Source organism: Aedes aegypti, chromosome 2, assembly GCF_002204515.2.
Source record: "Aedes aegypti strain LVP_AGWG chromosome 2, AaegL5.0 Primary Assembly, whole genome shotgun sequence".
Taxonomy (NCBI): Eukaryota; Metazoa; Arthropoda; class Insecta; order Diptera; family Culicidae; genus Aedes; species Aedes aegypti.
In genome coordinates this window covers 28996584-29020174 of record NC_035108.1, presented here as the reverse complement: position 1 = coordinate 29020174, position 23591 = coordinate 28996584, and the positions used below count along the sequence as shown (strand labels likewise).

Sequence of the window (23591 nt, the reverse complement as noted above, 5' to 3'; positions counted from 1 at the left end):
CGGATCCGATCCGAATCACTCATTTTAGTGAACCGGATCTTTTGAACGGTTTAGTGGCTCAGCGGCTCGCAAAGGAAGTGCGAACTGAATTGAACTAACCGAGCCGAAAAATGGAACGAAGGAAAAAAGGGGAAAAGGATAACCTACTTTCGATAACCTTTTCAAATCGATGGTAACTTTCATACGGTTTTGAGATAATTAATTAAGAAGAATCAACCTGTCTTCTAAAACTGTTTTAAAATTAATCACCTTTTTATCATTTTTTCGCCGTGTACATCGTTTAAATTTAGTATACAATCCGTCCATGCTCAAAAACTATATAGTTTCTATTATTTCCTACAAAAAATATGACAAGATGATAAGCCGTTATATTCAGTTACTCGCGACGTTTTTGTAAAATTGTCTCAAGTAGCACGTTAAAAAATAATCATGATAGTTCTGCACTCGAATTTCCACTACTGTAAAATCTTGACAATATCAAAGTTACAGCACTTGAATTTAATGTTGCATGTTTGATTTGAAATAAAATAAGAGAGTTGAAATAAACGTTTCCGCCTAAACAAGATTTGAACCTTCAATCTTCGGAAGACAAGTCTTGTATCTTACCTCGATACCAGTTCGTATCTGTAGAAAGGGGTTGAATTGATCTCAATAACTTTCCACAATAAGCTGGCAATGATTGCTTTCATATAAAAGACATGATGTTCAAAATCAACAATTTTTCACTTCAGAGTCTAGTGCCAGAGACAGTAGAACACATCCAAAGTTAAAACTCTGCAAATCATTGTGATTGGTGTTTTAAATTGAGTCAAGTGATCAATCCGTTCAATCGAACGTGCTAATTTTTTTACCGTGAGTGTTTTGTTTCGATTCGTGGTTAAGTCACTTTGTCTCTCCGCAACGGAGCCGTGAAAAGACTGGTTAGGTTGCGAAAGTTGAAAATCTTGCTTAAGTCCTTTGTAACTCCCGAACTTATACATTTTAAATGTGAAAAATCGAGTTGTTTTAGAGTGGAACGTGTAGAATTTCGTCTGCGAAACACGTAGGATCGACAAAGTAAGTTTGTTTACTTTTCTAACTTGAGGCTATTTGAATAAGTTTTCGAGAATTATTAATTCGTTCTTTTTCCGGGTCACTTTTTGTTCGATCTGTGCTGATTACATGAACCGACTCTCGCCAAAACAGAGCCACTGATCACTCGTTCTTTTAAGTGATCCGGATTTTTTGAACGTCTCCGATTCTTTTTGTCCATCTCTAAGGGTTAAAGTACCTACCGTAATCCGGGGTAACATTGATCAGCGGGGTAACATTGATCGGGATGACCCATCTTGTTAAACGTTCAAATAAAGATTTATTGATGAAACATTTTCGAACCATGAATGGTGCCTCTCTTTCGTATATTCATAAGCTAACGATAATTAAGGTTTTTGCCAAAATTGCGTTTATTTCATGCGCAAATTTGGCATCTTTTTGAAACAATGATTTCTATCATTTTCATTGACACTACCGAAAATTCATGTCTCACATGAGTTTTGCAGACGATGTGATCAAGGAAAATGCGGGTGTTACTAAAAATGGCATCGCCGAAAACGAATCCGTTGTCAAATCTTTCATAAGTTTATTCAATTTGGCAACATTAACTAATTACTATTACGAATGTAGAATTTCTTGAGGAAATTGCCTATTTTTAGGCGTATTACGCGGTTCAAGGTGTTTTTAATTTTGAAATAACTCAAAAAGTAAATGACTTGTAAGAGTTTGGTCTTCATATTCGGCTTCAGGGGCCCTGATTTTAGTAAGTAACGACATTTCCAATATTAGCGAACGTTGTTTACTTGGGTGATCAATGTTACCCCATATCAGCTGAATCAAAAAATCACTTAAAACATTTATTTAAACATGTTTAAATCTTTCGAAAAACAAAATAAAGTACATAGCTAGGAGCGGTGGGTGCCAGTACTTGTTTTAAAAATATGAAACTTGTAACATTTGTATTGTGAAATGAAAAATTTAGGAAAAACTAAAAAAAATGATCAATGTTACCCCGGAATATGGTACTCCTTTTTCCTACTTGTCATGCATGTTTCTTTTGTTGGATTTGGGCAAGATTTATGGGACTTTCCTATCGGGCTGTTGAGCAAATATTTGCTATTCCTGGATAATATATTAAAAGGCTTCTTCAATAGATCGTATATTACATTATCCGTAGTGTATATAAACGTGATAAACATTGATTAATAAATACATCCATTTTTGTAGAACTTTAAATGAAATGAACCTAGAACATTGCCTAAAACAACTGCGATGCGTGCACGCTAACTATGCAACTTGACGAAAGCGGTGGTTAACTTGTTGCACAAAAGCAATTGCTGCACGTGGCGATGGATACTGGAAAAGTTTTCCATTGATAGGAGAAAGAGAAAACAAACTTTTCACAGCTATGTAAGTGTGCAGATCGCTGATTATCGTGAGAGTGAGTGATAATTCGGAACCTTGCATGTTAGTGAACCGGATCTTTTGAACGGTAAAGTGGCTCAGTGGGTTTCAAAGGAATAAGCCAGGATTAGTGGTTTACCTAGAGTGAATTTATTACAGAAAATAAGAGATTTTGTATGAAAATTAACAGGAAAATGAATGATAAGTTCATTCACTTCTTCTAGCCTATGGTCTTATCCACCGATGGACAGAATTCACTCGGTCCAAGACTTTTGACACTAGAGCGGGGTCAGAACACCTGAAGAGCCTACGGAAGCGTGCCCCGCTCAAGTTCACACTTCTTGGACCGAGTGAATTCAGTTCATCGGTGGATAAGTCAATTGTCTTATCCACTGGTGTACTAAACTGACTCGGTCGAAGAATTTTAACATTAGAGCGGGTCCAGATCATGTGGGGATCATACGGGAGCGTGCCCCGCTCAAAAGTCACAATTCTCAGATCGAGTGAATTTAGTACATCGGTGGATTAGATCATAGCGAACTGAACCGAGCGAACGGAAAAAAGAGCGGTTTACGCCCTGTTGCACGACATGCGTCGTTTCTTTCGTTCTCTCATTTTCTCAATTCTCTATCGCCTGTATGAAGGTGGGCGGGGTGTATGCTGAGAGTGCGGAGCTGCAAACTGTGTTTGCATGTGTGCCGTGGCGTGCAATATAAGGCACGTAAAGCCAAGAAACGAACAGAGGAGAATAAGAAAAAAGAATCGGTTCGTTCTTTTTTCGGGTCACTTTTTGTCTGATCCGAGCTGATCAAATGAACCGGCTCTCGCCAGAAAAGAGCCACGGATTGCTCGTTCTTTTGAATGATTTGTTTTATTTTTAGCGGCTTCCATTCTTTTTGCCCATATCAAGTGCACGGCAAAAAAAATAGTTAAAAAAAAAATATTTGAACGTAATTTCATTCGATCACATGCAATTTTCAGCTTCAGGTGTAAATAATATTCTGCTTCAGATGTAAATGAGCAACATGCCTGTAAATGTCAACAATCCCCTCTCAACCAACAACACAAAACTTTTTTTCAAATTTAACAATCCCTTTCAGATTGGTGAAATGACCGAGAGGTTACGGTCATGGTTCTTACTCGCTAGACCGTAGTTCAAATCCCGTTATTTATTTTTTTACTTGTTTTTGATCATTATTCAAACCTATTGCTAGATCTATTTTAAGGTGAAAATGAATCGCCAAATATCAAATTTTCAAGCTGAAAACTTGATCGATTGGTCACCCCATCACTATACATTAAATTTGCGACGAGAATAATGTGCATCTAAAATGAAGTAATATTACAACTTAATTTTTGCTGTGAGGTCTTTAAAGCTCGATATCTTCAATAGTACAGTTATTAGTGTAAAATTTTCCATGATAAACTATTATAATAACCATATTCACTGAAGCTAGCTGACATGCAACCTATTGCTTTCAGTTAAGAACATCTGTTTGAAGTGAGACTGAGCCTGCTGCTCAGTTAAGTTTTCTATGAATGCACAGTTAGATATTGTTAGTTTAACTCAATACAGTACCGGAATAACGGCCTAACTGTCATATGTAAACTCAGATTGTTTTATTCACCTAGAGTAAGGTGGGGCAAAAGTTCGACCTTAGTGGTATAATCAAAGTTTCCAGGAAAACAATAGCAGTTGAAACAAAACAAATACCATACATTGAATCTTCAACGTATTGGCTATAATTTTGCTGAACAAACTTGTGTCAAAATATTTACCCATTTTTAGTTATAACAGTTTCAAAATTAATTGTCTTATTCGAACTTTTGCCCCACCGGTGGGGCAAGAGTTCGAATCTAGTGTGGGGCAAAAGTTCGCTGGCTAAAACACAAAATATCGATCTTTTAATGATAGGCATACTTTACACCAGCCGTAAATTTAAGTTTGACGAAAAATACACACTAAATTTTCGTCAAAAAATTGCCCAAAACCGGGTTAATTGTAATATACTCAAAAATATCAGTTTTTCACAAAACTATGTGGAAATGACAAATTTTGGTGACAATTTTCACACGATCAGACAAATTCAACTGAATTTGAAGATAATATGTGGATTTTAGGCAATTTGCAATTTTTTCCGTGATTTTATACATGGGTAGAACTTTTGCCCCGCTGATTCGAACTTTTGCCCCACTATGGGCTAAAAATTGTTTTAAAGCATCTATGCAAAAACTAATACACCTCCGAGCAACCTTATGATACGCCTAGAAACGCCCTTACATAAAATATTGAAAAAGAATTTATCTTCAATTGGTTCCATGCAACGAAAGTTTGACCAAAACTTACAATATTCACGTCGAAAAACAACAAATAGCCATAACTTTTTCAAATCTCAATCGATTTTTATGATATTTGGATTGAAAGTCTCTTACTTGAATAGCATTCGAACCACCATGACATTTATAAGATTTGTTTTGAATTGAGCTGGAAATCTTAAAAAGAAACTCTTACCCCACTCGAACTTTTGCCCCACTTTACTCTAATAGTTTATTTGATTAATAGCTGTTCTTTAAAAATAACGTATTTCACGAAATAAGTGAAAACAACATCAAGGCGCATTTGATATTCTCTTTCGATACGAACTCTGATGTCAATTTCGTCCATCTTCCCCCCTGTGATAATCGGGTGAAATTGAGCTTGAGTATGGCAGCATGGCGCATTTGAAACTGAGTGTGGCAGAAGGGCGATAGTGATAAAGCTTCGTGCGATAGAGTGTAGCAAAACGGCGAAGCTGATGATAGTAAAACCAAAAGAACGAGGTCAAAAGGTGCATTTGATGCTGTCAAACTGAAGGAGACGAAAAATCGAGGGGCGTAACAATTCTAAATTTCGATTGATGGCACATGATGCATTTTTTTAGCAGGTTGTTCATAATATGAAAATAAATTGAATGTTTTGCTACAAAAGTAATGTTGTAATGTACCCTACAAAAATTAAACCGTGCGATTAAATCGATCAGACACATAATTTAGAACTGAAATTATATACGCTCAAATCGATTTTACTGAGAATCTATTAGTTTTTACATTCGCCCTAATTCTGGCTCTGTATTGAACTGACAATACTTAACTTATAATTCATAAAAAACTTAACTTCCCTTATAGGGGAAGTTCCGTATTATCGTCAGTCTAAGCGATACTGCACTTATTTTGTAATTTCTTTGATACTCTATCGATTCAAATTGACAAAATTGTCGAAAACTTTTTTGAAACTTTTCGACAATACTTCGAACTACTCATGTGAGTGCAACTATTGCCGACGGCCTCATTTTTTTCGGCAGTCTTTCCTAATAAATGCTGAGTAATATTGCGCATTTCTTTCACCACTTGACTATCGCAGAAGTTTTTACAAGTGCGGAAATGCTAATAAAAGTGCGCGATTGCAGCAAATCGAATCGGTGTCTTCAGCGGGATTATTCCTTCCATTCCAACGAATAAGTGCTCTGAAGACACCAACATGATTCGATGCAATTCCGCACTTTTAGTTGCATTTTCGCACTTATGAAACCGCACTTCGCAGTCCAGTAGTGAAAGAAATGCACAATATATTGCTCTTCTATCGGGAACTCGAACTCTACCGCTTTTTGAGTCATATTTATTTCGAATAATGGCAACTCTGGCGAAAATTTGTTGAATTTTGAAAATTGTAACATAGTGAACTATCTGAATGTGTTCTTTGGAGTGTATTGATACATAAATAGTTTCATTTTGACGTTTCAATTTTGGTTGCCGATGAAGGTCGAATGGCCATAAATTACCCTTTCAAATAAGGTATAGTTAGGTAGGTTGAACTTTACTTACCAATAAATCTTTTTTGCATTTGTATTGTGCGTCGAGCACGAACATAAAAAATGTTAGTTTAGTTTAGAAATAACACAACCTGGATCCTCGTAGTAGAAATGGAGCAAATGTCAAAATTGAAAAAGCAGTATTCTGCATTCAAATCGCTAAATCGACAAACAATCATATAGCAACTGAAAAACAGCTGTGTGTTTTATTTTTTTCAATTTGTCGAATTTAACGCAGTATACTGCTTTTTCAGTTTTGACGTTTCTTCCATTTTTACTTGCGTCTTAAAGAGCTTCGGAATAGTTTTCTACACAAACTAGTTAAGAAATTTCAAGAAATCTCTTCAGACAATACTCAATGACCAACTTCTTGCAGAATAAGGAGAACTTCTGAATAATTTGTGTGAGAATTTTTTCAAACATCTCTAATAAACACGTCAGGGTCGTAGTTTATTTAATCAAATAATACTCATTTAAACAAAATATTTCGATGATAAGTACTACTGCAGATGAAAATATTTTGTTATCTAGATTTCTTGAACGATTTCTTTCAAAAAAGTTGAACATCATGGAAGAGGATTCTCGATTAGTTGACTAAAGCTGGCAAACCATTTTTTATTTTAAAATATTGGAGCTTAAGTACTATTTATAGCGCGGCAAAATCAGCTCGAATCAAATTTTCAAATATACACATCGTTACTAATCATCCGGCCGCCACTGTCCCTTAATCCTATCCCTACTTTACAATAAACAAATTCTCTGCCCATCACTACTAGATCACGGAAGAAGCGGCGTCGATTTCACTTTAGCCGGGAGTACGACGAAGACCGGTGGAGGTAATCCCGACTGGATGACTTGATGATCGGTGCTTCCCGCGAGATGGAGGCCTTGATCGCTATCCGCATGGCCATCGGAAGAGTCTGAAAGTAAACACCACCACGCCACGGTGGAAAGTGGTTCCAGATGGTACCGGTTACTAATTTTGTATGGGCTTGGGCATTATACACGCTTTTGAGGAAATATTGACAGCTTGTTCGATGATTTATTGCAACAACGGAGGTTTGCGAGCAGGTCTAAATACACTTACGGCCTACATTGAGGAGGAGCACAACGCTTAAAATGGATCTATTTTTAAAGAGTAGTAGACCGAGAGTCATGTTGTGGCTGGTGTTGTGTTCTGTTTACGCATACTGGCGTTTAAAAATATCCCAATGTGATAAAAGGACAACTTTGTTAAACCGTATTGACGATCAGAGTAGACGTTTTTTAAACCTAACGTTCCGTTCGCTCAGCAAACTTTGATGTTTAGACTTAACCACGTTTATTACTGAGATTATCTGTGATTGACAGGATTATCTTCGGGTTTGCTGTTTTGAACATTCAGTTATCTATCATTCAAAGGGTCTGCTTATAACATCTGACTTTTGAATTCGCCATCGTGAACCATTTTTTACTTTTGTTCTTATGTACATAAGGTACCGTCGTTGAGGGTAATATAGGACAAACTATGCGTATGTACTGATTGATTTCTAAATAACTTTCGTAGTTTGACTTTAAATAACTTCACTGAATTAAAATAGGAAGCATGAAAATTGGCTCATTCTCACCCCTTCGAGCTGTCACTTAGACCAATCAAATTATATTTATTTCACTATAAGAACAAATCGAGAAAATACTATTCCGCTCAAGTTTCCTACAGTTTTCCAATAACAATTCTCGCGTAACTTTTCAAAGGACCTATCTAACATTGGCTGCCTTTGTTTACTTTCTCTTTCATCAATTTCACGAATAATTGGGCCACATCAAACTCTTCTGTTGCGTTTGTTATGTATGAAACGCTAGCCAAAGGCATTGTCTCTCGAGCTATAGTGAAAAACTTCTCAAAAGTTTCAGTATTGCGCTGTTGTAATCGAAAGAGAGCGAGAGGTGAGAGCATCTCTCATTGTAAGATAAGTCCTTTTGAAAAATTACGCGAGTATTCATGCATCGCCTTAGTAGTGACAATTTAGAAAGGCATCATTTTTAAACAATTTTCAATATTTTTTTAAAAATCTGCTAGTTTGTGGGAGCTTACTTTTTGATGGTATCTGTTGATAATTGTAAGGAATACTCCATTAAGATTTTGTAACAATATTTGCTATTAGATATTTTAGATTATCTTTCTGTCCATAGTCAGCCCCAATAACGATACTGATGATGAAAGATGAAAGCGATTCCCATAAACCAGCAGCTTTATGAATTTTCACTGGTAAACTCATTGTTCATTTCGTAAAAAATCCATTTCTCAGTGGATGCGCATGGTGCTTTGCATCAGTTTCGTTGAAAACGTATTTGTGTTTATCTGAGATTATTTCGTTCTGCTTCCGGCATGTTTGCTAGCGGTTCATTTGGATGCGACATTGGAGCTGTCTGTCCACTGTGCTGCGGTGCACCTGTTCACCTGTTGGTAGAAATTTACGAGTGTTTTTCACATCTCCATCAGAGTAAGGTCAGTCTAACCATACGAAAAAAAGAAGGATATTTGTTTGACGAACATACTACATGCGGAAGGTGAGTCAAAATTGTTTAAATATGTAGATGCGTTTCAAGGCGAGTCAGTATAACATACAATGCAAAGTGCCCACAAAACCACTTTAAACAAGACCAAATTGTTTTAGTCTGAACCGTCTCTGTGAGATGTTTAGTGTCTTCTTCTATCCTTTGATTCCTAATGAAATATTTGTTTTCAGTTATTTTAGAGCATCCAATGACAATCCTTTTTGCTCAATAGACCAACATTCTATCTGTTACAATTTGCAGTGCTGTAAAGATTCGACACCTTGTGCGACGTTCGTTTCGTTGTCATGGTCATCAGTTACAGCACGAGCTTTAGAATGAACATCGACAAGCACAAAAAAGTGTCAATTGAATTTCGTCTGACACGATGACATTGGCATAAATCATAAGTTTTGCATAGAATTCAGACATCGGATCATAAACAACATGAATAGTTTTATCTTGTCTGTTATGTAGAAACTAACACACATACAGTGAAACCAGAACAGAATCAAACAAAACCGTAATGTTTCCTAACAAAGCTATCGTGGTCAGTGGCATTCAATTGACATTTTTCTTTTCGACATTCGTTTGATCGCTCGTGTTGAGAATGTTTATGGGAAGTGCTGCCGAATATCAGCGAAAACGTGTCGACTACCGTGATTGCTTACAACACTGGTAACAATAGTAATTCGGGGCTTTTATTAAAATATGCCCGATATTTTTGAAGGAGTAAACGAATTTTAATTTCTCATTTAGAGGTAATACCAGCGACTTGAAGGTGATTTTTTAAATTATAAAAAAATACTTTCAGCGAAGTATAAACAACTTTGTTATTTTTCAACCAATTTTGAAACTTTTAACATCATTCCTCTTAAAATTAAATTTATGAAAACTTTGTAGGACACCGAATTTGTGTAAAGTCATAACTAGTTTTAGTTAAAAGTTGTATACTTTAATTTTTTCCTCATTTTGCTGAATATTTTATCTTTGGTTGATCATTACTAATAATATTCAATCGATTTCAAATCTTCTTACAAGCTTTTGAACCTAATTTAATAATACAACACATTACACTAAAAAATTGTTTTGACCAAGTTATTCAACAAAAACTGCAAAAATAAACATGATGTTTCAACGAAAGCTAAAACTGAAACTGTTTTTTCTCATTTGTTAAGCCTTTTAAAAGGACTCTGCAATAATTTTCAAATAATTTTGAAACAAAAATATGTATGCACATGTTAAAAAATATATGTGCTATTCAATTCGTAATTAAAATAAGATGCTCTATAACTTAAGTTTTGTAGAAAAAAAAATCAATTTCCTGTGAAAAACTTAAAAAATCCAATGAAATTCACCAAAAGTCAAAACCATTTTTTAGAAAAATATGTTATATGAATAGTTTGAGAAAAACTAAATTTCCCTAAAAAAAATGTAAAAAGATTTAAAATCGATTGAGTATTTATGAAGTAATGATCAAACAAAGAAGATTTTTTTTTAGTAAAATCAGGAAAATTTTGGGAAAAACTGTTTTTAACTACTACTTGTTTTCCTTGAAAATTCACCTTCAAGACGCTTGCTCCAGGTTTCTCCTTTGATGTGATTTAAATTCACAAGAGCACACGAGTTTTTTAAAAATAAGGCGCACCCTAATGAACACTCTAAATCACTCTAACTCATGAATCATAGGAGAAAGAAACATGTTTCAAATAAATAGCATTATTCTATGTGGGGCATTACTGCATACGTAAAGTGAAAACATGCTAACAAACTTGCTACTTGTCACCTTCATTCACAGAAGAGAGGATCGATCAAGAGAAATCTATCACGTTCATTGAATCTATTGTCACCCAACACCCAGCAACAAAAACATTGTTATCTCCAATTCTTGTTGCAACAATTTCATTCCGCAGCATCAGTTCATCGCCACTTGAACAGAATGTGACAATGATCGATCACCACGTGCGCATCGATTTTCTGGGCTTCGCATTGCAATTTTCGAGAACTTTCTCCGTGTTGGTAAACACTGACACATTATCGAATAGCATCCAAAAAAGAAATTTGGGTTTGTGTTCAAAATAACTGATAAATCGCTAGTTGAACAGTTTGCAACAATGTTGCGCCCTGTAATTGTCATTAAAATTTTGCTTTTGATTGTATCCAAATCCGCAAAAGTTGGAACAAACGGTGGTGAGCGAGCTTGCTATGTTGTTTATTTTTCGTCTGTTTTGATGACAATTTGATAACCAAACCACTAATCACGTTACATTCGCCCTTAACCCCTCTAACGGCAGCTTATTTTTTTACCGCAATAAAAATATTTAAACCTTATTTTTGATTACCGATGTTTTTGCACAATTAAATCACAAGTTCTCATAAAACTCTTCTAGTTTTAGAATCTGTGTCAATATTGATCATTGGTCAACTGGATCTTGAGATATTCCAAAATTCCTTGGGGGACCGATGCGTAGCTCTAACCCACGTAAATATCTCAGGCTACAGAATTTTTATCGTATTCGGATATCCACTCTTCGGATCAATACATTAATGAGTGTTGTGAAAAAATGAAGCAATTCGGTGCAACCGTCTTTGAGTAATGGATATTTTATATATAAATTGAAGTAAAACATAATGGCCGCATTATGACATTTTATATGTAGAATGTTGGTCCCCCAAGGAACATCGGAATATCTTTAAAACTAGGTCACCAATGACAGATTTTGACATGGATTCTTAAACTAGAAGAGTTTTTTGAGAACTTGTGGAAAAAATGGTTCAAAAATATCGAGAAACAAAAAAGTTATCAAGCTTTGAATATTTTTATTGCGGTAAAAAATGGAATTGCCGGTAGAGGAGTTAAGGACACGCTTGGTACGGGCATAAATGCGCCATACAACGGGATTTTCGTATTTTTCGTATGGAAAAAAGCTTTAAAGTGAGAAATTTAAAAAAAACATTCCAAAATTGGATTTTTGTCGAGAAAAAAAAAATCCGATTCAATAGTAACGGGTTAAGGAATACAAAAATCGACAAAAAATAACGGAGGCTTGTTTTTCATACCTGAATACGTCATTCGAAAGGTTCGCCATTCTATTTACCGAAAAAGTAATCTTAGTACGATTAAATCATTGAATCTATCAAAAAATCACTTCTTTCATTACTGGAACATGTTCAAGTAATAGTGTTAGAGGAAAAGCACAAATTTTTGATCCATCCATACGATTTTGGCCTACTTTGTGTGAAAATCCGAAAATTGACAAAGAATTCTTGTAGGTTGAAAATTAGTGCTTTTCCCCTATTTGCTAGCTTTTGTTCCTATAATAGTGGTTTATATTGATTTCCCATTGAGACTCACTATTATAAAAACGCACCACTTTTACTCGTGTAAAGCAGCAAAAAAGTGGAGGTTTTAATTGTTTTCTACTATTTCTTTACTAATTTCCAAGATTTTTTTTTGCACATTCATATCATTTTGACAAGGGTCATGTTTTAAAAATACACACAGAAAAAATTTGCCTATAACACGCTTGAAACCACACTACCACTATTATTGACACACACACTACCACTATTATTGACATACACACTACCACTATTATTGAGACATACACTACCCAGACAACAAGAATGTACGTATAACGAAATCACCTTTTGCGTTATGCGATGCTTATATGCGCAAAGTTTCACGTATAAGATGTTGCGAAAAGGCCTTATACGTACAAAAGTGGAGGCGATATAAGTGCATATATTATACGATGAAAAATAACATGCAATGCGAGTGTGTAAATTTTCTTGCGAACTAGTCTGTAGTCTTATGTGACTTAATTCATCATAACAAAATTGATTTGACAGCTGCTACGGATTGATCCGACCTACTTTGTACAATTATACGGGACGAAACGAAATGTACAAATGAACTCAGAAAATAGCATTTAATGCGAGGAAATTCATCGATCAAACGATATCATCCACCATGAAGTCCAGGTGTGATGTAATTTGTGTAAATAAACGACTTTGTTCGTAAACTGTTATGCGACTTCTGGTTGTCTGGGTACCGTGCCTTCTAAGAATTGCTCAAGCACAGTGCATAGGCTGGTTTTAACGGGTCGTCGTTGGTGCGTCATCCCTGCATTCCCTGAGTTACCTTTACAGGGGATCTGTTTGCAGATTTCCCCCTAGTAAAAAACAAAACAACACTATCGTGTTAGCGTGATAGAGTTGCATAGCACAGAACACCTAGATATGAGAAATAAATGATACTTCTTAAGGAAATAAAAAAACGATCTGCACAAAGGTCCAGTTTTTCAAATAGCTGACAGAAACCCAATTTCCAAACTTAGTTTCAAGTTGAACTTGTTCGGTCGCTAGTCAACTGCATATGTTCGAAAAGCTAAATTTTTGCTTCAAAACTCAACTAGATCATTTTCATCAACATATTTTTCTAGTCGATATCTCTCTCGCAGATTTATTTTCAAGTGTCGCTAACCTTATTAGATGAACGCTTACTCTAGTGAGTACGTCGAATCATTGAACAACAGGTTCATATACTTTAAATATCGCTCCCTACCACTCCCCGCGGAGATATTTTGTTCAAACACGCTTTCAAGACTATGGAATTGATTGAAGAAAATTCGTTTTGCATAAATTTGTCAAAAAGTTAGTTTTTTTTTGAAAAAGTTGTAAAAATGTATTGAAAAGAACAATTTTGCTAGAATTTTGTTCTATGAGAACCCATAACTAGTGTCAATGCCCAATATAGAGCCTTCAACTCTAAATTATGTTTCAAACCACTATTAATAACTAAAATAGTGAAAAAAAGAATGGGGATTTGTTGCCATGCTTTTTTAAATCTAGACTACTATGTCCCAGTGATGTTGAATTATGGTCACACGGGATGTCATTATCATTATCATTACCCATTTCAAGAAGCAAATCTCAAATTTAATATAATAATAAATTTTCAGCAGGTTTAAAAACACTACGATGCATTTTTTTCAGCTTTGTGATCAATTCTTTATGAACAAGCTTTGGAAAAATTAACGATCATTGACACACAAGTCATAATTTTATCCCATTTATCCGCCTGCATTCACACAACGCGCATGACATTTATCGTTCGTGGAAGGTAACGAGCCACGAAAGAAAAAAGATAGACACACACCACCCACTATTTGGAACCGATCGCAGTGTTGTCAACACTTGTAACTTTTGCTGACACCTTTTTATTCTGATAAAGAATCAGAGGTGATTTTTTTTCCAATTTATGTGCTATGTTTACAACCAAAGAGGTGTTCGATGATCCAATAGGTTATAATCAAGGTGTTTAAGGTCGCATTACCAGAAAATATGGAAGTTATTACCAATTTTATGCAAAACATAAATCAACCGAATAGCTCGATACCGTTGTAGTCTGTGAAAGTTGCTGCTCTTGAACGCTCTCTCGTTTCGTACCAAACGAGAGAGTGAATATCAACATTCATAGGGCTCTCCAATTACGATGTACTACGAACTGTTATGGTTCACGAACTGTTACACTCTCCGAATATCGGCTAATTCGGATCAAAACCCAAACACTGTTCATCAATGTAAGTAGATAGTTTTCCAGTAAACTATGAATTTTATTTGGCATGTTAAATTTGGCGATGACTCATTTTGTATAAAGACGTTCCAGTCAAGGTCATTTCACATAGAGAATGGATGATTTGCATACAGCAGTTTCATGTAAGAAACTTTTAAATAAGGCATACAATTCTATTTATACCAAACGTCCATGTTTGTAGGACATTTCCCAGAAAGCCAAACCCCAGAAAGACATTCCCCAGAATGACGTTCCCCAGAATCTCATTCCCCAGAATGGGACATTCCCCAGAATCGTTTTTATACGTTATAAAAGAGTGGAAAAAATAGATTTGGTTATTTAGTTTTATTATCGTTAAAAATGTACCTGCTGAATTGATTGGAATTCCCGGAAACTTCGAATTGCGGACCCAGGGGTCAATTCACCCAAAATATTATTTGGTCAAAATTATTATTATGGATCTCAAGCAAATAAAATCTAAAAGGATGGAGTCAAAAAATAAATATTTTAAAAGGCGAGTGTTTGCTTCTTTTTTCTCAGGCAAACCATCTAGGGCTGTCCATAAACCACTTGGTCATCTATGGGGGTGCATGGTTTGACCAAAGACCACGGCCTAATCAAATTTCAAAACGTTTGTACGGACAAAAGACGAAAGATGGGGGTTTCAAATTTCAAAATAATTGTGTACGTGGCTCAACAACCAAAATCTTAAGGGGAAATGTTTTACAATTTTACATCTGCTTAATATGATTTTGCTACTGTCATTTTCCTGAAAATCATTTCCCCGAATGCCAGCTTACCGAATGACCCATTTCCTCAAAAGACATTTTCCCGAATGACTAGTTTCCCTGAAAAGTGATGCAGTTCAAACAGGTGCAAGAATAGTCTTTGGGGACCAGGTGCTGAACTTGAAAGAATGATAAGCATTTAAAAGAAGAAGATAATGTAGATTATAAGGTTATCCTCGAATAAATATGTAAGTACATTTTGCCAAAAATGCCGATGATGGTGAAACTCGAAAGAACCGCAAATCAAGTAAAGAATAGCCATAAAGTTATGACAATTATGAGAGCTAAATATTTTTTTGAGCACTGGCATTATGGGAACTGGAATTCATGGAAACGAAATTCGGGGAACCGTCATTCGGAGAAAAGTAGCACAACCGTTTAAAATAAGCTGCTCTTACATATGTCATACTATGTTTTATGGTCAAACTTGACCCAAGCTATTGATTTTTTTTTGTTTTCATAGTTATTCTTCCTTCTTTTAAAATTGGCTGTTCTTTCTAATTGTATCTATATCTATGAAAACTATAATTTGGTTTTCCTCGAATTTTTCAGTTAAACGTGTTTACTATTTACTATTTACCATTCACCTGGATTTTAACAGCCCAAAAATCTCTTGTAATTTTTTTTTCTGGGGAATGTCCCATTCTGGGGAATGGTTTTCTGGGGAATGTCCTATTCTGGGGAATGGATTTCTGGGGAATGTCTCATTCTGGGGAATGGCGTTCTGGGGAATGTCATTATGGGGAACGTCATTCTGGGAAATGTCGTACAATCACGTCCATTATGCGAAACGGTTTAAATGCAAACCATCATGCACTGATAAATTCTCTTCAAAATAAAAAAAATCTATGCCTATCAAAACCGTACACATACCCTATATCTTAGAAGCAAAGCATCACCTTTAATCCACTTGGCTAATTCTAGGTAAATGATTTACTGCTACGACACCTATGAAAATGCTACAAATATAAACCATTAAAGACACCTTGAGCCAAGCGGCTCCGGGTTTCAAAAACAAAAACAAAAACCTCCATTAGACCACCCAAATCGTCAGTGTCACTCCTGTTCTGCGCATGGCCACCAATATAATTCGAGGCCAACCTTCATCCTCGCTCCGTATGTTGCAATAAAATATCGTCGAACCGTATCATAAATTTCCACCCCAGCAGCAAACTTACCTTCATGTTCTCTACGTGATGCGCGTATCGCTCATGGTATCCGTTCGGCATCGTCGTCGTTCCCGTTGGAGGCCGCTGATGATGGTAACGGATCGGTGAATCCAGTCTGTCTCCTCTCCTGGCGCTGCTGCTGTTGTACAGCGATCCCTTCCTCGACAGAGGTCGTCGAGGGCTGTAGTAATATCCTTCGCTGTCTACGTCGCCGTCCCCATGGCTGCTACTGCTGCTTAGCGTGTCCAGGTCCGGCTCCTCGCAGATATCACAAGTGTACATCGAAAAACGGTTCAGGAAGCGTGGAGTAATCTTCAGCGCATTCAAGACGTTCATCGGTTGGAACTGATGTATGCCGTGCTCGTCCAGAACGGTGTACGCAATTTTTCCTGCAAGCACTTCGTGGCTAGACTCGCGAGGTATCACCGCCTGGATGCCTCGTTTGATGATGAGGAACGCTTTCGGGCAGTGTCGCTGGTGTTGTCCGCTCTTGAGGAAGAATTCTTCAATGGCCAGTTGATTGTTGGTGTAGAATAGAGACAGCGGGACGTCCTTGGATGATTCGATTGTATGCTTTTTGGCTGGAGCGAAAGAAAGAGCTCCACTCTGGCGAATCAGTTCCCGTAGTTTGTCACTCTTGGTTGCGTGCGATGGAGTCTTCTCCAAACTGTCAATCAGTTCACGATATTCGTCGTCATCTTCTGCCAACTCTTCCATGATCAGTACTCGATTGATGATTGTGAATAACTCATCCTCTTTATTCAAATCTTTTAATGCTTGCGGATGTGTCAACAAGTATTCGAAGGCTTCCGCTTCTTTAGAGTTTCCTAAAGCCATAGCTAGACATTCAGATTTTTTCAACAATGAATTCAATTGCTCTCTATTGGGCTCATTGAGTAGATCCATTATCGCAGTTTGCGCTTTCTCTTGAATACTATCCACGACTGCTGCTTGGAGAATCTCGGAAATATTCACGCTACCCTCGACAACACCAGTTGTTTTCAGACCGGACACGATTGATTTGAATAAATTCTCATCCTTCTTCAGCAGATTAACGAACGCTTCGGACATTCGATCGTTGTCCATCAGCTGACAGAACTCTTCAATTGCTCCCTTTGGAGGTGCTACGCTAACTTCTCTACCTTCATCATCTTCACCAACCAGTGCCGTAAGCGTCTTCAGTTTCTGATCGATATTATTCTTTACAATTGTCTTGTTGACCACCCCTGCCAGGTAATCCACTGCGGCTGGACTCTCCATCACATGTTGCAATTCTTCAATACTGTATTCTCCGTTGGACATTTTGATAGCTTCGGCGATCACTTCGTACATATTGCAATTTTCCGACTCATTCGTGTTCGCTAAGATCGTGGCTAGATTAGTCGCCAACGACTCGACAGCTCCAATCGAACCGTTACAAACTGATGTGTCCACCAATTTGTCATCCTCCAAACCATACTGAAGCGAATCCAAATCAACTCGCTTACAAACGGCCTTCAATCCATCGAACAAATTCTCCAACACATCCATACTGCCATTTTGGATGTTGTGCTCTGCTATGAACTGTTGCAAGGCCTTTCGCTCCTTTGTGCTCTCAAGCACGTAGTCCACAGCTGACGCTTCAACTTGTCGACCGATGTTCATTCCAGCTTCTGATAATTGCTGCAGCATGGAACTGTCTAAAGTCATGATCACAGAACTTTCCGGTGTATCGATCGTTGCCAAATTCTGTGTCGGTTTCAACAGTTTCAATTCTTCGGGAGTCACTGCAAAACTTTGCACCAGGAACTCCTCATCCCCATCTTCCGTATCTTTCAAATCTGGTGCGACGAATTTCGGTCCTTCGGCAGTTTGAACGATTCTTCCAGGGATAAATGTAACCTTGTTGTCAGTTTCAACGACACGACCCGGTACGAATCTTGGGCCATCATCGGTATCGACAACCTGTCCCGGGACAAACTTCTCACCATCGTCATCCGTGCAGATGACCTGACCGGGAATGAACGTTGGACCGGCTTTTGTGTTGATGATCTGACCCGGAACGAATCTTGGTCCGTCGGCAGTTTGCATCGTTTGGCCTGGAACAAATTTCGCGCCGTTTTTGGTTTCCACAATCTGGCCTGGAACGAATTTGAGACCTTCGGATGTCTCGATCACCTGACCCGGCACAAACTGTTCTCCATGATCGGTTTGTACGACCTGGCCCGGAATGAAACCTTCGTCCACATTGATTCCAGGAATGAATTTGGTCTGCGCAAGTTGCTTGACCAACTTTCCGGGAACGATTTTTCCTTGTGGAAGGTCTTCTTTTTTGATCTTTTCCGGGTAAAACTCTACCCCGGTTTCTTGTTGAACCATGTGGCCAAAAACGCAAAGCGCTGGTTCCGTGATCTTCATATTTTCGCTATCCATTACCATACCTACTGGGGTGGCTTCACTGAATTTGACGGCTTCGATTGTCGAGGCCAGTTCAAATTGAACCTGGCCCTTTTCGTTGACAGTCGTTGAACCTGGCATGAATACATCGCCATGTTTGGTATGCACAATCTGACCTTGCACGAACTTCGAACCTTCCTTGGTTTCGATGTTGACGCCAGGAACAAATTTCTCGCCGTCGGATATTCCTGGTACGAATGCATCGTCTACATACTGACCAGGGACAAATTTAGATCCTTCCGCTGTAACGATTGTCTTGCCAGGGACAAACTTCGATTCACCCTTTTCGTTAACCACCGTCTGACCAGGCACAAATACCATCTCCTTGTTATTCTTCACGACTGTTTGTCCAGGAATGAATTTCTCCTTTCCGTTGACGGTGATAGTCTGTCCGGGAACGAACTTGACGCCATCCGGCGTTTGAATGTTCTGTCCTGGAACGAATTCTCCAGTTTTTTCGTCAACCACTCCAGCAACGAATTTGCTCACACCTTCTGGAGTGACGATCGTTTGACCTTGCACGAATTGCGGCTCGTCGTTGATGGTGAGCACTTGACCGCATACGAACTTGCCATCGATTACTTTTCCGGCAACGAAGGACTGTGGTTTTCCCGCTTTGGTCAAAGCGACCTCCCCGGGAATGAACTGGATTGATCCACTGTCGTGAGAAGTGATCGTGACGCCAGGAACAAATTCCAGTAGACCGTTTTCGGTTTCTACGGTTTGACCGGGGATGAAGGTCGATTTGTTATTGATGACCATAGTTTGACCTGGGATGAAGATTTCCTGGTGATTGACGACCAGTTTTACGCCGGGGACTCCGTCGACTTCCATTGGTTGCGCGTCTTGTAGGCGAGTGATTACGGATGCTAGATCGTCCAAGTGCGGCAGAAGGTCCGCTTGGGATGCGAGTTTTTCTTCTACATGTGCAAGGGCATCCAGCAGATCCGGAGGAAGGGATTTCATGACGTTAAGGCGTTCTGATTTGAGTTCGATCTTGGCGGGAGTGATTGCTCCAACGTAGGAGGCCGCCTCCATGCCGGAGGATTTTTCCAGAATGGCGTGATCAACTTGCAGGTGTTTTGGCGGTAGATTTACAGGGGTGATTTGGTGGGGTTCCGGTAGTGTTTTGATGGAGTTGGCGGTGGTGGTGGAGTCGGAAGCTTCTTTTTCCAGGGTGCTCCAGTCCCAGGACTCGATCATGGGCTTGACAAGATCGTTGAGTTCGGGATCTTGTTCGATCAAATGTTCGTTGAGCTTCAAAGCATTTAGTTTTTCTTCGAGTTGACGTTCGCGGCGTTCTTCGGCTAGTCGAACGGCCTTTTCACGATGAGCTTCAATGAACTTTTGTTCCTCTTCATCTTTGAGATCTTGGATCTTTTCTTTCTCTTCGAAGATGTTGGCGATGCTGGAGAGATTGGATTTTCCTTTCGGCTTGGGCCGTTTGGCGTCTTCGATCTCACGCTTTTTAATCACATCTTCGCGAGGACCTTCACCTTCGTAGAGGTTTTCCAAATCATGTTGTTCAACGTTTTTAAGGCTGACGGCGATGCTGTTGCCTTTTTTGAGCTTTATAAGAAGTTTGTCAGACTCCTTGGCGAGCATTACGTCACGCACATCTCCATCACGAACAGCTGCTTCCAATTTGGCCGGGAAAACCAATCCGAAATTGCGCTCGTCAACTTTGTAGACGTAGAGGCTTTGCTCGATGGATTTCGTTTTTTGAACTAAGATGTTTGTAAGATTTTTCTGAGCATCGTCTTGATCGTCCAGAATGGGAAAAACGTATCGAAATTGGCAAACCACGGTGTGTTTTCGGCTTCCATAATTTCCGGGAAAATAATGATGTGGGTCCAGTTGATCAGAAACATTAGTGACTTTACATTTCGTTTTGCCGGAAGATTTGATCAGCATGACGGGGATGTAGTGATGTGATGGGAGTCCATAGGACTTGCCTGTAACGCGACAGAATCGTTTGGCATCTGCTGGCGAAATAGGTGGAAGCATAGGGAAGTAGTTCGGTTTCGGCAGAGACCGGCATTTGCCGGTGATTCGACAGAAAGACATCTTGGCGTCGTTGGTGGTCTTCCAGGTGAGACTTGAACATCAGGAGGAACGGGCGCCTCCTCTGCCTGCTAGCTTTCGAACGACCTAGTTCGTGATTTTGGTGTTCTACTTTTTGACTGTTTCTCCTTCTGAGTTCGTGGAATAACTATAAATAGTTTACACTGACTGTTTTCGTCTATCGTGATTCACTATCCAGTAGCACGTGCTGGGTCTGATGTTGCGTCTGGCTACCGAGAAGCATCGTTTTCCTCCAAGCGAAACTCAGTTGGTGGAGCATAAATTTCCTGTTTAGCACTTTCTTCTCTCACACACTGTGCAGATGCAGTTTGGCAGCCGCTTTTTCGGGAAAAACTTGCAATCGTTACTCGACCTCTAAATCTTCTGCTTCGTGGTTGACTTCCCGTAAATTGAGAACGAGTTTGACTGACAGGTCTTGTTGTTACTGACGTACGACGGGCAAGTCCCCAAACGGCTGAGAGGCTTTATTATTTCACTAAAAATAAACACACTGTCCACACCACGTTCGACACTGTTCGACCCCTTTGAAGACGTTGCTCTTCACGCTTGCGGAAAATCACTCAGAAGGAAAACCGAAAAATTCACGAAATTCCTCTTCTGATAGCACTTTTTTCAAAATTCATTCTGATTTTTACCCAACCGAACACAGGGGTCACACATTGTTTCCTTCTTTTCTTCTAATTGAATATTATCTCACTGCTTGTATTACACATCGTCTTAGTGATGCTTAGTGACCGAATGCAATAAATCTTCCCCTAGGCAGACTTAAATACTATGAGCAAACCACGAAAACACGCGCGCGCTGATTCACACCAAGAATGTCACCATCATCTGCGCGGTTCAAAGAACGGCTAGGAAAATTCCCAGATCCGGTATAATTTCGCAACTTTCTGCACCGATTAAGTCCGTCTCCAGGAAATTCAGTTATCCGAGCTCTTACTGAAACGTTCGTATTCACTCCGAAGTTTGATTTTGAATCCGTATCGGTTGCTTGCTCGCGGTGAACTGATGCTGGCTAAGAATGATTCTGCGGTGCGAACGGTGAGAACTAACTGGTTATAAATATAAATACTTTTCCCAACTGCCTCTAGTGGTAGATCCACTCTCCCGAAGGAACGCAGAATATCGGATAGCTCTCTCTAGGTCTCAGCAGTAGAGTAATGCGTTGCTCAACGTTAACACACCTTTGGGCCACTGTTTGGATGTTACCCTACCTACGTTGATCTTTATGTTACTTAGCAAAATTGAGTAGGGGAACATGAACCAATACGCACTCATAGACTGAAATGACTTGATTCATTGAATCACTCCTAGAAGGATTCAATTTGTATTCTTTGGCAAGCGATATCAAAATATGTGTATCTAAGAGTTGCTTAAGGAATAAACTTAGAGAATTTCTTTTAATTTCCCGGTGAAATTGAAACATATTTCACTTTTTATCGAAGTCGTAAGCTTTTCGGCTAAGTTTATTAACGAATAAGCGCTTCCATTCTACTAAGCAAACTCATGGAGGAGCTTGATTGCTGACTATTGATTCTCCAAACTAAATGGCGTTCTGCTGAACCCATTGGGTTAGTTTGAGCCAGGCCCATTCGCAATCAGCTATTCGACACGATTTAAAAGAGAAGCTCAAAGCTAGGTAACTTGTTCATAGTTATAGCTAGCAAATATTGTAAAGTTACTGTTACCACTTTTAATGACCTTAAAATGCTGATCTTATCATGAGTAAACAACATAAAAGCTCCAAGTGGCATTCAGGATCACTTTACCCTTCTAATCTGTGAAATTTGGCTGAGTGAGAAGAGAGTAGATGAAGAAACTGAATCATCTCGCGTGAGATATCGCTCTCCGTGAGCGACGATTGCACTAGGTAAGATAAGCGCTCTCAAATTTTGCACCTGAGTTTTCCCAACCCACGCGCTCAGAGTCACATAGGGACAGCTACAATGATCATCTGATTTGACAGATGGAAACGCACGGTATATTGTAAACAGGAGAAATGAATGCTGAAAACATAATCTGTGGGGAATCAAATTTGGACAGCGTTAGGTCGCTCCTGGTTGTGCATTTGGTGGGAAGACACTTTGAATTACAGTGAAATCTCCCTAACTCGACGTCGAAGGAAAAAATGCAGAGTTTACGCAACAAGTAGCAGAATGATGATTTTAACAACACGAGTCGTATATTTATTCAACGAGGCTTGCCGAGGATTTGTGTAATTATCATTATTAGTTCAAGAGAGTTCAATAAATTGTTTTATTTTTATTGAGTTAACGAATGAGTATATTTTATTGAAAAACTGTCTACCTATTTATTTTGGTAAACAATGATTACACAGTTAGTCAAATTATTAATTTGAACAGGGTTATGAACATTCGAGCTTTCAGTCTAGTTAATGGGTACGAATGTTGGAACTTCGAAACTGTACTGTGGAGCTGATGAATATTTTTTTCTCCTAATGTGGCTATGGAATTTTAAGGCTTCTCCTGCCGTTATTTGCCCTGGACTCTGAATAGATTTCTCCGTTAAGAGACCAGCCAGGGCCACTTTCGCTGCCGACTCAATATCAATCGGAACATCAGATTCGTGTTTAATTCGTCAATCGTGTTTAAGTCGTCAACCAGTTCGGACGCGTTTATTAATTGCTCCAGCCCACCTGTGCACGTTTTCATTTGTCATTAAATTTTTATTACATCAGCTTTAAGTAGCTACAGGT

The 23591-nt window shown here is 38.5% G+C and overlaps 2 protein-coding genes across 2 annotated transcripts in view; both read right to left on the bottom strand.

The window, feature by feature from the left end:
* LOC5578167 (obscurin) overlaps nt 1–23591 on the bottom strand; it is a 206626-nt gene that overhangs the window by 145564 nt on the left and 37471 nt on the right.
* Nucleotides 6864–22066, bottom strand: LOC5575489. The gene is made up of 2 exons (XM_001661956.2): nt 16364–22066; nt 6864–7204 (listed from the first exon to the last, which is right to left on the bottom strand). Exons 1-2 carry the CDS (start codon nt 20855–20857, stop codon nt 7085–7087), a joined length of 4614 nt encoding a protein of 1537 aa, XP_001662006.2. The 5' UTR covers nt 20858–22066; the 3' UTR covers nt 6864–7084.